The sequence below is a fragment of the Xiphophorus couchianus genome, chromosome 12 (assembly GCF_001444195.1).
Source record: "Xiphophorus couchianus chromosome 12, X_couchianus-1.0, whole genome shotgun sequence".
Taxonomy (NCBI): Eukaryota; Metazoa; Chordata; class Actinopteri; order Cyprinodontiformes; family Poeciliidae; genus Xiphophorus; species Xiphophorus couchianus.
The window spans coordinates 4,171,678-4,189,341 of record NC_040239.1 but is presented as its reverse complement, the minus strand read 5'-3'; the positions used below and the strand labels follow the sequence as shown (position 1 = coordinate 4,189,341).

The following is a 17,664-nucleotide window of genomic DNA, read 5'->3' as shown; positions in this document are numbered from 1 at the left end:
TGTGACGTTTCTATGTAAACATGAGTCGATTACTGCATCATTTCTACCGGATTTTCACAATATATCATCCACTACAATGGACAGAGGAACTAACAAGTTCATGTCATCATCTGGGAGGAGGTTACTGGTTTCTCAGTCACAAGCTGGTTGCAAACCTGAGTCCAGCAGGTGTCAGTCAGTTATGGTAGATCTGAAATTTGGTTTGATGACGTCAATATGAGAAGCTACAGACTGATAGGAGGAACCAAAGAGCTCTGGAAAGGTAAAGGCAAATCTTCTGAAGTTGGGATATAATTAATTTAATTTCACATAATTATCGCGGTAGAAGCCATTTGTTTATGAAATATATTTGTTCTATTTGATGTTTGTGTGAATGACGTAAACTCACAAACGAACGAGGTAATTAGTCCAACGTTTAGAAACTACAGCGGCTGTAATGCGCCACAGCAAAGGTAAACAAAGGTAAAATAACCCGAACAGGTGATCAACTCAAAACCACTCCTACCTTTTTACTCTCTCTCTCTCTCTCTGTAGTTTAAGCACACCTGTTACACCTGCTCCCTGCAAGATGAGCAAAGATTACGTTAAAAACATAACATTCAGTCCGTTACGATATCAAGTTTCCAGGCTTGATATTTATTTCTCGATTATTAATCAGCGCTTCCCTGAACACAGTGATGGTTGATTGACTAGCTGTACTTGGTGCTAACGTGGCTAACAGGAGTAACAGTTTAGTCCAAAGCCTTTTCTGCTAAAATAAAATCTTTAGTGTATGTCAGATACAGACACATTGCATATTGATCTGTTTAGCTAACGTAAGACTGTGTAGCAGACAGGCTTCAAGGTGTAGAGGTTGTATCAGTTCTGCCATTATGCTGTACTTAGCTAACGGGAAGCTAAGTGTGTTTGTGAGATGGCCACGCACGTGACCACGTAGAATGGGCATCAGCCAATGAAAAGCGGCCCCTCTGGTAAGGTCCATACACTTGTGTCCTGAGGAGGCTTATTCCTCCAAAAGATGCATTTCTAGCAGCTTTTTAATACATGTTGCTGTACATTTGAATATTTGTATTAAACTAACTCCAACAAAACTATTTCTGATGCAAACATTCATTAAAATTTCAGCTCATATCACAGTAAGACAAACAGAACATGCCAAACTCACCAGTTCTTGTGACTAAAAGTCCTTCCCAAAGCAGAACGTGAAGCTGATGATTTGCAGTGCTGCTTTATTGTCAACAGGTGTCACATCCGCTGCTAATGATCTGAGCTGCACCGAGCAGAAAACCAGCTCCGAGTTTTAAAGTTAAAATGTTTCTCGAAAAAAAAAACAGTCAAACAAAGAAGGTAGAAGTGACTTTGTCGGTTAAAAGTGGCAGGGTCGGTTACCCGCTTTTCATTGTTTACCGATACTGTGATGAAATTAAACCCGTGATTGTTATGTTTAACCACTTGGAAAAGCCAGCAAAGCAAAGCGGAAGTTCACGTTTCGCGCGCATTGGAGGACGTCACGAATCAAGTCACGTGATTTTGTCAGCCAATCCGGTGTGAACTAGGTCGACTTCTAGCTTGTACAGGTGTTACATTAGATTACGTGACCGTGTGATTTTGAGAAGTTTGACCTGTTATTAGAAAATGTAAAATTACCCAGGTCACCAAGTAGTTCAGAGTCACAAATAAACATTTTAATTTTTGGATAAAATGAATAAATGATTAAATACATAAGTAAATACATTTAAAACATTAGAATTTTAGGTACTGTCAGATGATTTCAACCCTAAATAATCCATGTTTCAGGTGTTTCTAAAAGATGGACAGAGGATCCTGAGGACAAAAACTGAAAACTACTCCAGCCTAAAACATGAGTGGTTTAATCAGGTTTAATGTCAGACAGTAAGAAAATATTCTTTCTCTTTTTATACACTGTAAACATCTGGTTTTAACTACTTGATTCTTCTACATTTTTGAAAATGAGTGTAATGAAGTAGCCAACTTACTAAATCCCATCCTATAAAGCATAGGACAGTCCACCATGATTAGTGATGTATTCCTAATCCTGACTACAACTCAATTTATGCTTTACCTCTAAACCTTCCCCCTAATCTTAAACAAAAGTGTTCACAATATTAAGATTAAGCTTTGGTCCCCATAATGTCCCCATAAAGCCTACTGGTCTTATTTTTTATGAATTTATGACAGTACACTGGTCAACAAATGTGTGTTTGATTTTTAAAATGATGGATATTGACTATAACTACTGCAAATGTTCTTCATCACCTTCAGCTTTAAGCTTTTAAGGAAAATTTCATTTGTTCTGCGATGACGCCATCCTACCTAAAGTTGAGCACATTTAGACTAATGCAATCTGAGCTTTTAATTCTCGCTTTTAGTTTACAATCAAAAATTATCATCCTCCTCACCTTTTGTTAGCAAACAAGCTTTGCTTTTAGTACTAACAGAGAAGCTGATTGGCTCTGTGTAATTCTTGATTTCTGAGGGAAAATAACAGCAGTAATTCCCTGAAGGCTTTTGTCCCTTTGTTTTTGACAGATACTTCAATTGGCGCCATATGACTCTGGGGAAAAGGTGACAAACATGTTGTTGCCTGTGTGCATGGGAAATTGTTTGTTTTCAGCAGCCATCAGGTTGAGCTAATACCTCACAGCCTTTTGGTAGATTAGACGCTGTGGGAGGCATCACGCTTTAGTCCTGCCCTCCACCTTTCCTACTGTCACTGACCTGTGGACCAATGGGAGAGCGGGAAGAAGGCGTGTCCCTTAGCACCTTTCCCTCCTCCACTCTCTCCATCTCCCCATCCTTGTCTCCCCTCATTCACAGAGGATCAAGCCTCCATAATCCCTGGATTTTATATCCACCAAAACAGCTTGGGCCCATCAGCAAATTGCAACGGCATATGGTATAGGTTTATGATTCATCTGGCACATGCATAGCAATGAGAGCCTCATCATCCGTGGGCAAACACCGGGAAAATATCATAATGTTAAACGATGCCAGCCATGGAGAGAAGTGGCACCAGGCTTGTGGGAGGGCTGTGTTTATTCGGCCCAGCGAGCACAGCAGCTCAGGTTGTAAACATCGGTGCAGATCCTCCGTCCGGAGGAGATTATGAGGCCGACATAAGGGAGGGGACAGTTCAAGAAGAAGGAAAGAGAGAGGACAGAAATCTGAATTTCACTGAATCTGTAAAGAAGAAACCGAAACAAACGCCAGGTTCAGACATTTTTATAGTGTAGAAATACCTGGCTGAAATCAGGAAAATTAACATTGATCTCAATCCAGTGTCTCTTCTCCTCTGTCTACCAAGTAAACATATTAAAAACAAAAGCAAGAGTAAGTTGTGTAATGTTCTAACCTTCTGTGGATTTCTAATAAGTCGCCTACCTTTTTTGGGTGGATAAATCTTATTTTGGAATAGATCCCACATGCCTCATCCACTCTAAGACTGATGTGTTTGGATGCATATGGAAACCCTTCTTGGACTATACTGAAGGACAGTTGTCCACCATTTTGTCTAAAGCACTTATTAACTTTTGGACTTGGATTATAAAATGATAAAATATGTAGGCACCCAAATTTTCATTGGTTTCTTCTCTCTCTTGTTTCTATTAATTTTTTTAAAACTGCGATGCTGAACTTTAGTTTTGTGTTGTGTTTTGTTCTTAAAAATAAAAATGTATAATTGTATATTTGGAAAAGAAAGAAAAAGATTTGCTCACTTCAGTTGTGGGAATGCTTTTTAACACCTAACAAGATAAAGATAGTGATAGAAAGACACTACACTCAAAATAATGAAGGTATTATTGTTGAACTGCTTGGCAAAATTCCTAGTATTGACAACCAAAAAGGGGAAATAAAATTCAAATAGACTTTCTGCAGGTCAAACACTTTTTTGGACCAACTAAAAGAAGAAAGAGATCCTGGATACAAATGGATGAAGTGAGTTTCTTCCATTGGTTGGCTGGACTTTGAATTTGAAAAAACATTGAGGAAACAAAGGTGGGACAAATCAGAACAAGACTGAGATATTATGCTGGTATCTTTTAGAAGGATGTACAAGAAGACTGTGAAAAATATTAACATAAATATTTTATGTTTATGTAACGTGAATTCCATAAACATAAAACGTGAATTTCTGCCGTTGACGAAATTCACACAAAATCAACAGATTCCTGCACTTTTTTGAGTTTATTGCAAATTTTCTGCAAACATGGTCATTAGCCAGTGGTTTAAGTGACTTCCAGCTGCCACCTGCAGGTGGCAGTATTTCTGTCTTCTACTGCACTGCTGCCTCGGTCTTACTTGATGTAAAGCTTTAGTCTGTGATGATATGGAGAGTAACAAAAAGTCACACTTTCGGACATACGTAAGCGTAAATATAGCAACATTTCTTAGAAATATGTCTAAATTCACTCCACAAATGAAGGATTTTGACAGTTTAAAGAAACCCCTCCCACCCACCCCCACAAAACCCCAAAACCCAAGAGGCACTAATAATTTTCAAAATATGTTCAATATTATTTAATTTTAAACTTATTGAATGCAGACACAACTATTTATTAACTTTTTGAACAGTTTTTTAATGGGTTTTATCAACGGATTCTGGCACAGCATTAATGATCTTCATATGACCCGAAATGAAAAGGAACTTGATACCTGCTGTAGGATATGCACCAAATATTCAAAGACTGTAAGACACCCACAAACTGTCCACTAACCACAGTTCTAATGGTCTATTAAAAGCAAACTAAAACCATTTGGGTATATAGACCAATTGCATGTTTATTGAGTTCAACACCAGTCATGAGACCAGAAATACCACCTGCTGCTGTTTTATTCGGAAAAGAAAGAAAAAGATTTGCATGTAGTGACTGTGGATCATCTACTGACCACAGATTCCCAGAAACATCGATCCCTTTTAAAGGGGAATGTGATTCCGATTGTTGATTAATTAAACCTCGGGGATCATTGGACTTTCCAACAAGTCAACCAAAGCTTGGCTGAGGAAAAGATCTGGCAACATCGACAAGTAGACTTCTCAGTCACCAGATTTTCAGTCTGAAAATTTCCATTTCTACATTGGAGTGTAAATGTTGAGTTGGGGGACGTGACCAGCAGCAACTTATCTGGATTTAAAGTGACAAGACGCCCTAAAACAGCTCATTCTGAAAGAAGCTAAAAATAGTTAGAGCTGAGAAGACTAAAATCTCATCATCTAAGAACGATCTTTTGCAAAAAATGTAATGAACATGTTTTGTATACCCCATACCAATCCTATCCTAACCTAACCTGTCCAAGGAAGCATAATAGGTCACAGCTAAACCCAACACAGTAGTTTCAGTATACATTAACAGAAATAAAACCACATTCCTTCATCATGCCGTGGTGAATGTATTATGACTGGACATTTCTGTTACCATAGAAATCCGAAACCCCTTTTCTCCAGAGATAACTCAGTTCTTATTAGCATCAGGATTCCTCACAGCTTGTTCACCCACAGACATGATCCACTACATTAGCACCATTTCCAAACATCTGCTGGAGAAGTCAGAGGCGATCTGCTGCCTCCTCTGCTCGGGCCTCTTTGGAAATGTGACATGATTACACACAAACACCTCCAGCCAATGTTCCTTTCTGGCTTCATTAAAGACCGCTACTGGCAAGGTGACTCGACCCGGGTCCACAGCCGCTCCTCCACCCCCACTGGGTCAGCCCAGGCCCACACAGCCCACCGCCATTGGCTCAAAGGATTGTCCATCAGCCAGGCCGCGGACCGCCTGCGTCGGCCCATGCTAACAGATGACAGCCATTATGTTGCAGGTTGATCATTAGCAGGGACCAGACCAGACGGCCTGACGACCCCTCCGGCCCGACAGGTGAGCTCACCCAGCCGTCTGACTCCACGCATCGCCCCGCGGAGCTTCAGCACACATATTGCGCCATCATTATTTCATACCTAGCAGCAGCGTCACTCAACTCAGATTCAGGTGCAAATGCAGTCTGCTTTAAAAGAAGAGGGGTTATTCATGTGTAGCTGTAGGTGGGAGAGGAAACACCGTGCATGTGTTACCCATCTGCTATTTTCACAATGAGTTTGGCTTTATTTCATGCAGGTAGAATGCACTAGAAACAATATTTTTGTTATTTACATAAAAACAACCACAAAACAGGAAGACCTCCAAAAACACACTGCAAAATCACAAAATCTTACCAAGTATTTTTGGTCTAGTTTCTAGTGAAAATATCTTAGTACATCTGAAATATGACAAAACTAACCTATAAGTAACTTTTCAGCAAGATATAGGAGCTTAAGTTGATAATTCCTTAATATTGATAAAGTATTGACAGATTATTTCACCTATGACATGGAAAAAATGTCTTGTTATAAGTGAAATGATTTGCCAATAGAAGTAGTATTTTTAAAAAAAATCAACATTTAGAGATTATTTATAATAATAATCCAACAATTAGTATTTTTTTTAAATCATTAAGGAATTATTAACTTAAAACAAGCTCCTGTATTTTTTGAGTTACTTGTTAGACAGTTTTGTCTTGTTTCACTTGTTGCACTAGAAACCGGTAAGATTTTGTGTTTTTGCACAACCACAACCAATACAGACAGCCAGGATTCAAACTTAAAAACGTACCAATATCCTAAATAGCTGATTCAATGGTTTTTGGTTTTTTCACACTAAAGATTTCCCAAGTAAAAGAAAAAGCAGAAGTAAAACACAACTCATGTTGAGAGCAAGTGTTTTTTTCTGGCTAATCTGGGCTTTATGGATTGACACGTATTGGTTTCCTCCGTCTTACTGTTGTCTAGAAATATCTGTAAACCGTCACAAATCAACAGCCTAATCATCTTACAGAGGTCCTAAATCTTTACCAGCACATATAGTATATTGGGCTTTAAAATTCACAGGAAGCTGGCGGGAAAGAGCATCAAGATAAAGCCCTGAAATCCCGAACCGTGGAGCTCTCCTAATCCCCCCACCTGCATTTCCACAGCCGTCGCCGAACAGCAGCCCCTCCGTATCGCCTGAGAGGGGATTTACTTGTAATGCTCTCAGAAATACAATGCATAAAATCGAGTGTCAACTCTAACAAGCTGTTCTCGGGGCGGCCTGTCTGCCCTCTGCGTCTGACGGGGTCTGGGCGGCTCGCACAGCGGTCGGCCATTTGATCCCACGGTTACCCAAAGCTCACAGACAGCTGTGCAAATTGGGATAACCTGGGAAGCCAGACGAAGCTTTGGGAGGGGAAACAGCTGCATAAGCCCATTCCCTGCCTGCCACAGAAACTTTATCAGGGGAAGTGGAGGTTGAAATTTAATGGCAGCTAAGCAGCCTCCATCAACTTGTGGAAACAGAACCTTGTGGCGCAGCTCAGGGTGGATTTAGGACTTTGCTTTGTGGTTTTCCCTTGTCATAAAAATAGAAGAAAGTAAAGACTTTCTGGTTGTGTTGTGGTCATGTGATTTTTATTCCAAATTAGGTTTTTGTTCCACCCCTCTCCAGATAAAATTGTGAATAATTTCCCTTTCAAAAGTCAGATCCACTCACTTCAGGGGGGTGAAGTTTTCAACTTCCATAACTTTGCCTGATTCCCCCCCCCCCCCCCGCCATGTACGTCTTTTGTATCATATTTGTGAATTTTCCACTAAGAAAACTTTGCAGGGGGAAAGAAAAAAAATAAAATATTTGCAGCGCCTAAGCTTCTTTCAACACATAACATCTTTGGGGTAAGTCGACTCCTTTATTCTTTTCTCAGATGTCTTTTTCATCTCCAAACTATTCTGTTTGTTCTTGCATGGCGATGTGTCTCTTTGTACGGAGCGAATTTACATATTGCCTGACGTATAAGCTTGAGTGGCAGCCTGGTATATGAACAGGCTCTGCTGTAAAGCAATTAAACACACAAGCAACTTATTTGTTGAAATTAGAAAACAGTGAAAGTGTGCGGGGAGCATTTTGGTGGGATGAACGGAGCTTCTCTGCAGTTCTGGAAAACTTTTCATGTTTTTCTGTTTATTGCTCATTCTTGGGACTCTTAGCGTTTTTATATCTGTGTTTAATGGACAGATACATGAAACTGAAAAGCAACAGTTATTCTGTCTCTTGACAATAACAAATGTCTTTATATTAATAGTGAAATCTACACCAAGTATTTAATATTTTGATAGAGTTAAACAAAAATGAAAACACATATACACATATCTCAAATACACACTGCAAAAACATAAAATCTTATAAAATAGTTTTTTGTGTAAACATTTTAGTTCACTTGAAATAAGACAAAACTAACTTATAAGTAGCTTTTCAGCTTGATTTAAGCCAATAATTCTTGAATACTGATAGAAAGTACTATTAGTATTCACTGAACAGATAAGTTCACTTATAAAAATCTATTTTACCCAGGTAAGAAGTGAAATAATCTGCCAATGCAATTAGTATGTTTTTTAATTAGCAGTGTGCAGCAACAGGTGGGTGAGGGGCAATGTGTTTTCACTCTATGCTCTAAGCAGCCAAAGAAAAGTCAGGATCCTCCAGCACTTTCTCTGGCGTCCATTAAAAAATACATATAACAGAAACTTTTACAAGTTTTAACCATAAAACCTTGAAATGTTTTGTGCAGTGCGTCTAGACACTGAACTCATTGGGACAGTCAGAGCAGCAGAAATGTTTCTGGTTCCTTCTCCAGAACCATCACTGGAAACAGAAAACTTTCCATTTTCATGACAAACTCTGTGAATACTTCAGCAAATGTGGTTTCTTAGTTTTCTTCTTTTGATAAATTTGCAAAAACACTGAAGAACGTTTTTTTCCACATTATTATACTGGCCTGTTTTTGTGTAGAATTTTGAAGAAAGATTAATTTAATACAATTTGAAATAAGGCTGTAGCATAAGAAAATGTTAGACCTTAGAAACATTATTTTATCAGACATGAGGAGTGTTTGTTTGTTACATTGAATTTATCACTAACAACACAAAGAGCAAAAGGTAGAAGTTATTATCTTCTCTCTGTGATAAAACAGATCCTTTTTAGGCGCTTTTTTTCCTACTTGCCACTCTTGCATTGCTTTGGTGTGGAGAGCTTTTAATAAGTGGTTTGAACACAAAAACAGTAAGTTTGTAATTACCGTTCTTTTACAGGTGGGACTTAAACTGATACATTCTCTTTACATTAATAAATCAACACATTAAAAGACGACAAAAGAACATTAGAGTGCTGATAAATATAAATTTGTCTTGAATTATATCAGATTAATTACAAAAATATAAAAGTGACGCAGCAGATCTGAAAACATGGCAGTTTGATATCTGTTTATTTTACTATTTCTTCTGCAAAAACCAAATTAGTTAAATTTAATGTGGCACCAACAGTCAGTTTACCAACTCTAATTTCTAACATAGTGAGTTTTTTTGTTCATTTAACTTACCACTTTTAAATTCCCTTGTCTGAATTTCATTTTTTTTAATGTATGTTATAATAGATCTTAAAAAAACAACAACAACAAAAAACAAACAAACAGCAGGTCCTACACGTCCATTAATAGCTGCTTCATCTGAATCGCACACTTTGCTTCAGTTCATACAGGAAGCATGAAAATTAAAATTTTCCACTGAATATTTTTTATACCTGCTGATCCGAGCTCAGGACCAATCAAAGCGAACCAAGTGAAATTTAACAAAGCTGACTGTAAAACTCTGAGATTTAAACAGGAAATGTGTCTAAGGGAACTGGTCAGTTACAAGTAGGAAGTAAACTGTGAAATTATGCTGTCAGAATAAAAAAAGATTGAAATCTTTTTATCTGCAGATGGTTCATTTACAGTTCTATTTATCAGAACGTCACAATAATTGATCTCGGACAAACCACCTCCTCAGTAATCTGTAACTAAAACCTGCCAAAATGTTTGATTAAAGTCATTAAAATAAAGGCTGACAAGATTACAAACTGGACCAAATTTTAGAGCCTGACAGTTGTTGGATCATTGTGCTCCAAACAAACCAAAAAAACAAAACAACCAAAAAAAACTGTTTCTCAGAAAATAATCAAGGCAGATTTTCTTCACAACTCCACAGAGGCTTTGTCCTCCAACTGCTTGTTTCCCAGAACGACACATGAAATTCATCTTCCTGCGTTTTCTTTGTGAGGGATTAATACGATTAATTGTCTGTCTTTGGAAGTGAAACAATTTCAGAAGGAAGTATTAGAGCTGCTTTTATTTGACAAGCACACAAACTTATTTATTTCTGCTTTTGTTAGACTTGTTGGCATTAAATAACTCTTAATGTGATGGTGGCATGTGTAACTGATGAATACGAAGAAGGAAATGACACAGAACAGTTCAATTATTTACATGTAATTCTGATTTGAATAAAAAATATTGATGTCATTTTGTGTTCTTTACTGGCTGAAATGGTCCAAGCCGATCACTTAACAATGTTGAAAATATTCTTTTTCTGCCAAGTATCTTTACATATTATCAGTATTATCATTTTTCTTCTACTTGTTGAATTAAAACAAAGCGGAGAGCGTTTACCAGTGGAGACGTTTTTCCTCTGAATGCGAGAAAACACAGATGGGTGTTGCTGTTATTTCATTTTTTAATAATGTATCGAAAGTTTGTTTTGTGAGCCATATTTGTTTTAATTATGACAAATTGACTTGAGTTTAAATATTAAATATTTATAGACATTTTAAATTAATTGTGTGTACTGCTTATGTATTTTTTTTGTATGAAAAAGCATTTACAGCAGTCTGACAAGAATAATTTGTAATACCACAACTTGACTGTATTTATACAGTTTATATAGATACTTTGACTTTAAAAAAAAAATTAAAAAAAAAAAAAATATATATATATATATATTTTTTTTTTCGTCACGTTTGAGATCACATAGATCCTCAATGCAAATGCTTCAATAATTTACAAGTTTCCCATGGTTACATTTGCATTTTTTCCAGGTTGAAATGTTGATTTTGTGTGGTTTTTTAATTATATTTTATTATAGCCACAAAGGTTTGATTTAAAAATTAAACACATTATGAGTTTTTAGTTTTAATCACAGGATTCAAAACAAATAGAACCTTAAAAATACAAAAAACAAATTCCATGTTTTCAGTAATTTTTAAGTCAACCTAGGAAACTCGTTTTTTGAAGCAACTCAACATGATTTCATTCCAATTCTTTGACCTGAAAAGCCTTTTTTATTTTGGTGAGTGCTGGGATATTAATGCTGGGCTGCAGAGTGTTCACGATGCAGGTGTGTGTAACGCAGACACACACCTCAGGTCGCGTGTTGTCACACTTTGCACCAATACACATATTTCACTAAAAGAACTCGTTTTTAGGGCGATGAAAACCTCAGAGGGATTCAGACTCATTTTGTGTTTGGTGCCTCCGGTAGCCGACTTCACCAGGGGAGAGGCTACACACTGTCCACTCCTCCGTCCACGCCTACACACGCGCACCCCCACACACGCCCACACACTATAATCACGCTCACTGTCGGGCCCTATAAATCTGGAAGGGCCCAATTAAAGATAGCCTTCAGCGTGTCCACCCCTACCAGCACACACGTGTTAATAAAAGCCACAGGAAAAAACTCAACTCGCTGTTTGCTTTTTGCTGTTTGTGCATTTGACACAACAGATTTTAATAATGAAAAACAGTGTAAAACAGAAATAAGCTTTAAATACAATAATAAAACATTTAAAAGAAATAAAGAGAAACATGCTTTTTGATGTTTCAGTCTGCAGCTCACAAGTCCAAACTTGTGACTCAAATCTGAATTTTAAGGTGCTGTAAATACAAAAAGCTTCATTTTTACAGACAGTTTGATCTTAAATGGATTAGTTATTGAGCTGGTTGGTGTGTAAAACAAACAAAAAAATCAAACATGCAATCCAACTTGAATTTAAGAAACATTGCAAATGTTGATTAAAAACCAGTTGTACAGCATTTCACACAAATACAGGTAAAAAAAATTACAAAAATAATTGATTTTATTGGTGACATCAATAAAAAAAAAACCAAATTCTATTGCTTTTAATTTTCTATGAACAGCAATAGGTGCAACCAGGATGTGTAATAATGTACTCAGAAGGTGACGTGTTGTGACGGACATGTAAATACCTCATTAGTTCAGGTTAATAGCATTCCTGCGCTCTTAGTGGCAACATAAAGCAGACGCCGCCTACGTGTTCAAATTTCAGAAAAAGTCAGACGCTCAACTAAATATCAACTTGTAAAAATGATGCAAGGAGCTAAAAGCGTTTAAAAAGGACAGACATACCAGCGCACCCCGAGGATTGGACCTGGGATTATTCATGTCCGTCCAATCAGGAAGGCGCCGAAACAAAGGAATAATTAGAGCGGGTTGGCCGCCCGACGCCCCGTCTCACGTACTCCCGAATGTGAGACCCATTCCCTCTCAAACTTGATGGTTGTTGAACTTATTTTTAGTGTCATTTGATAAGCTTCCCTGCTTGCACGGAGACATCCCACTGACCCAGCCACTGGTCATTGTCTATACCGCTTCCCGTCAAAGCCGGCACGCTTTGTCAGGTTTCGACTCGAATATCCATTCTGCGTCTGAAGTACGGTATCCGAAGTGACTGGATCATTCGAGCCTTTTTCTTCAGCTGCCCCCTTTCCTCCCCCACAGTGTTTCCGCTCACACTAACATCATTTAGGAATGGCGTCATGACAGCGCGCTTGAGAAGTCTACAATAAATATAAATATATAACCCCGGATTTTTTTGGGGGGGGATATCAGGGTGGGAAGGGGGGCATCATTTCTGGAAATGAACAATACTTATCCGTCCGTCGCATCCGTTGCTTTGGGTTTGCGTTTTGGACATGGTGGACCGTCGCCGCGGCGCCGTGTCCTCCTTTTTGGTTGCACAGTTATAGGTCATTCAAAGTCAAAAAGGCATAAAAAAAGAGACAGCCAAGTCTTCACAGGCTGCTGCTTGCTGTTGCCTTTAATTATTTTAATTAAACTTTGATATTCGGGCGCTGGGGGAACAGGCGAGTTGTGACGCAGGCGAAGGGAGTGCAGTTGCATCTGTAGCTTAAGTCCTAACTGATAGGCCTGTTTATCGGCCGTGATGTGCTACGCCTTACTGAGCAGAGAGCAGACTGAACCGAAAACACCAAGCGCCATGTCAAGGTCTGGAAGGCATCAATCCCTCAAACGTAGCTGGAGACGCGTCCCGCTCAGAAGGCTGTCCTGCGGTCCGATAACGCTCTATTAATTTCCTTGTCCCGAGCGCATAATGAAAGGAAGGTATCTGTAAGAACAACAACAAAAAAAAAACTAAAGGGCAAAATCTTGGTGCCTTCCAACACCTTGGGGCGTCCTGTCTACAATTTGTCATGCGTGTGCACTTCTCAGTGATGAAATGACAGGATAAGCCAGTCAGAGGGCAGCCGCCGGGCATCCAGCGCCGCTGAAGTTGGAGAAGAGTCGAGATGAGACATTGCCAAAAGGAAAACGGACTACTGCACTTTGGAGGCCCCGCTGGGATTATTCCGACTTCCACGCCAAAGGCAAACAGCCCCCTTTCTTTCTTTCTTTCTTTTTTTTATAGATAGTTTCCGTCTGTGTCCATGAAACCAGGCTTTTTTTCAGAAGGCACAATATGGTCAGAATATGTTAAGTCTTCGGTGCACATGAAAAGCTAACACAGACTGAGTGCTGAGTTCTGAGGCGCTCGTTTTTTTTCTTCTTCTTTTTTTATCAAAAACCAACAAACAAAGAAAAGAGATTCGGAATCAGGCAGTAAATAAGTTAGAGGTTAAAAATAACATTAAAACATTACATGTTTCAGCCGGTATGATGCAGAGATCTACAAGAGAGGAAGCTCGGTGTAAAAAGTGACGGCCGGGGAAACGTGTAGTGGTTCCAGCTGCAAGAAACGTTGGCAAAACCAAAATAACCCTGAATCTGTTGTCTGGTCGGCAGCCATGAGCTCAGTCACTTTCACACAGTAGTTCTGCTCGCCTGATGTGGCACACGGTTGAAATTAACACAGCGGCCCTGAAAATGACAAAAACACAGCATTCAAAGTTTTCTTTCACTTTATAATTTGTCTCTTTTAATTTTTATCCTAAAGACATTTTACATAACGGTATGTTCAATTTGATCAACACAGCATTTGGTTCTTAATTTGTTTTACAAAAAAAAAAAAAAAAAAAAAGAGATTAAGAAATAAAAGCATTAAAGTTGTGGTGGCAAACAGAATATTTCCATGTTTATGGGAAATTTAGAGATGAGTAAACCAAAAACAAAAGTGCAAAGTAAAGTATTAACTTGTCAACTTGCTGCATTGATAATAGACACAACAAAACAAAAACGGTGGTTCCTGTAAAGTCCCGGCTCCTTCTGTTGTGTGTCTGAGGCTCCACCAACAGTAGGCCAACTGACACCAAGAGGGAGCTCTCACACAGCGAATCCTCCACTGCCTCGCAACCAGACACACACACACACACACACACACACACACACACACACACACACCCCACACACACACACACACACTGAACCCGCTCCTGTGTCTCTGCGTTCCTACTGTAACCTGATTTCAAACACGAACCCACTCACCCTAAATTAGATCCATTAATGCCTGTTTGAGGAACTAAGATGAGCTCACTGAATATTTTTGGAAGATGTGTAAAGGAAATGCAGCCAAATACCGAAATATATGCAATTTATGTGGAATCAAAAAACAAAATATGTAAATAAATATCTGAAATATTCAGAAATAACCTCAACTGTCAGGGTTCATACACAGTTTTAATGGGTTGAGAAAATAATGAGGGGAAAAAGAAAACAGTTTTTTTTTATCTTCTCTTCTAAAGAGAATAAAGTGGAAGGAGAGAAAATCGCTGCATTTCATCCATCAGTATCTCATTTTTCAGTTTCTGAGTACAAACTATTAGTTCTTAGTCCAATTTTACAGGAACTGGTAGTTAGCAGAGTCGCAGGTTTTGATTTGTGCAAAGCTTGGTGATTATTATAGTGTTTGGAACATACAATAAAATAATTTAATGTACATGCACTGTGAAAAACGTTAAAAACATCCAAAAATCAGTAAAAAATGTACAAAATTTGAGTTTGGGAGCTGAAACTGTATTAGATTTAAACCAGGTTTATATAACTGGGTATGAATTGCTTTGTAAAAATTTCTTCAGGTGACAACTGAAAGAAAAATAATTCAGTTGAAGTGAGATAGAAAAAGCATGAATTTGACCAACATCCAGGTGAAATCTGACCATGAACCTTCCTGGATCCAAACTGGGATGGACATTTAGACCAGATGAAGGTCAGCATGACCTTTAACAGGCCTGCCAGATTAAATACTAAAGCTGGAATCCAGGAATGAGCTCTAATTTGACTTTTCCTGAAGGTTTGGGTCAATTTGAATTGTTTCTTTCTAATAAAATGGGCTGATAACTGAACAAGTCAGAAATTTGTGGGATCTAACAAATCAAAAACAGCAGAATAAAGTTGTTTTATGTTTTTAGTATCAGTAATATAGAGGCAGCTTTGCATGACTTCAGAAGAAAAAAATATCCTGCACAACAATCCAGGCCCCATTTTTCACATGAAATATTAGAAATATGATTCTTAGGTTTGTGTGAACTAAACACTTTTTCTGGATCTTCAGTCAGATGGGTTCTTGGATATTTCTGCCTCCTCTGTTAACCAGACATGTTTGCATTGTATAATTACATTTGAACCTGTGAAGAAATCAGACAGAGATTGTTGTCTCACATATTCAACTTCCTTAAACAGCCAGTTTCGTTCTTGAGGCCCGGGGGCCAAACCCGGCCCGGGGGCCAAACCCGGCCCGGGGGCCAAACCCGGCCCGCCATGAGTGTGTATGTTGAACTAACTGAACTTTAAGACAACAGTTGAGTGCTTAAGTATTATTTTATCTCTCAAATCAAATTAGTTTTTGATTAAACTAATCAAAAACGGCAACAATAAGAAAAGATGTTAAAAATTGTTACATCTTTAAAATAGAACTCAGAGAAAATTTAACAGTTTGTTGCAAAAACTAGTTTCTAGTTGTTCTTGTTTCTAGTGCAAATATATTAGTGCACTTGAGATAAAACTAACTTGCAAGTCACTTTTCAGTGAGATATAGGGGCTTGTTTTAAAGCAATAATTCCTTAACATTAAATAGAAAACTTCCAGATAAACTGGCAGATTTTTTTCCATTTATAAGATGGAAAAATGTCTCGTTATAAGTGAAAAATGCTGCCAGTGGAACCAGAACTTTTTAATCCCTATTCAAGTATTATTGACTTAAAACAATCTCGTATATCTTGCTGAAAAGTAACATAAGTTAGATTTGTCTTATTTCAAGTGTACTAAGATGTCTGTGCTGGTAAGATTTTGTGTTTTTTCAGTGTTAATGGGTTTGTTGATCGCTGCATTCTGCCACAACCAGACCCTTTGAGGACATTAATGATCTTGATGTGACCTGAAATAAAAATGAGTTTGACGTTCCCGTTTTAGCAGGAACTTGATTCTGCAGGACCATCTGCCATAAAAACACAGAGGAAGACAAAGAATAGAAAAGAGTCGATCTTAATTGTGATTGCAGTGACTGAAAAAGTTTGATCTGGCACTCAGTCGCTCCTCTGATGTGTACACACCTGCTTCGTTGTCTGAACGGAAAACAAAAGCAGATTGTTGCAGATAGAAACGTCTCGTAATCGCGTTCCTGTCCCGGATCGGACGGTGGGCTTCCTGAAGGTTTCTGCTCCACAATCCGGCCCGGGAGCCAAATGTGCGCGGACCGACTGCGACGAGGGGCTTCAAACGAGCTGGAGCGTCTTCCATTTCTCATTATTTGGCAAGGCTGGTGGGTGTTTGATGGAGGAGATGTGGGGGGCGCCGCTCCATCTCTGCATGGTAAGCCCCTCGACGTGTACCCTCTGCAACTAATCTCACACAGTCAACAAATAAGGCACATCAGATGCTGTTTTGGCTGCGGCCATCAGAGCCGCTAAGTTCAGTGGATTTTACGGGTTTAACAGCGCGGGGCGGGGTGCAGGGGTATCTGCTGAGCGGGTGAAGCAGGTGCGCCGCAATACGGTCAAACCTATTCCAGCTTCCCTGTTCAGAGGACAAACGGGGGTTTGGCTTGGCAGGGAGCAGCGCTCTGTAGCGGGGACCATGCTGGAGAAGATGGAGGCCCACCTGTGCCGCCCAGAGCGGTGGAACAATAGTCTGAATATGTCAGCGTGAAGCATCAGAGGAATCTCATCAGACGGACGGAGGGGAGCGTGACGGGTGGATGAGTCAGGTGGAGGGACAAGACGGCGAGAGGGTGGGGGTCACAGAGACTTTTCCAAATGAGGGCTGTGATTAATAAGGTTCATTACAGACACTCCACTGGCTTCCTGTTGGAGCTAATGGAAATATATCGAAAGCTGCATCTATTCTTATTTTACAAGAGCGGCCCAACATGGCAACCAAAGCAGATCACTGTGAACAAAGCACAGAGTGTTTTGAATAAAAAAGTAGGAACCTTCTCTCTTTACTTACATATAGGATTAAACCTTCAGATGAGATGTTATACCAAGAATATTTATCCAGTTTATACTGCAAATATCCTA

At 38.9% G+C, this 17,664-nt stretch overlaps 1 protein-coding gene and 1 long non-coding RNA gene across 5 annotated transcripts in view; both read right to left on the bottom strand.

Moving 5' to 3' along the window:
• Positions 1–1,474, bottom strand: part of LOC114155278 (uncharacterized) — a 124,638-nt gene extending 123,164 nt beyond the window's left edge. For all 3 annotated transcript variants that reach the window (XR_003597712.1, XR_003597714.1, XR_003597713.1), the window contains exon 1: positions 1,166–1,474. This is a non-coding gene — a long non-coding RNA (uncharacterized LOC114155278). The remainder of the gene's footprint in view (positions 1–1,165) is intronic.
• An 11,002-nt stretch (positions 1,475–12,476) lies between these two features.
• antxr2a (ANTXR cell adhesion molecule 2a) overlaps positions 12,477–17,664 on the bottom strand; it is an 87,705-nt gene continuing 82,517 nt past the window's right edge. For both annotated transcript variants that reach the window (XM_028033980.1, XM_028033979.1), the window contains exon 17: positions 12,477–14,071. In XM_028033980.1, coding sequence (XP_027889781.1) covers positions 14,015–14,071 — 57 coding nt within the window. In that variant the 3' untranslated portion in view covers positions 12,477–14,014. The remainder of the gene's footprint in view (positions 14,072–17,664) is intronic.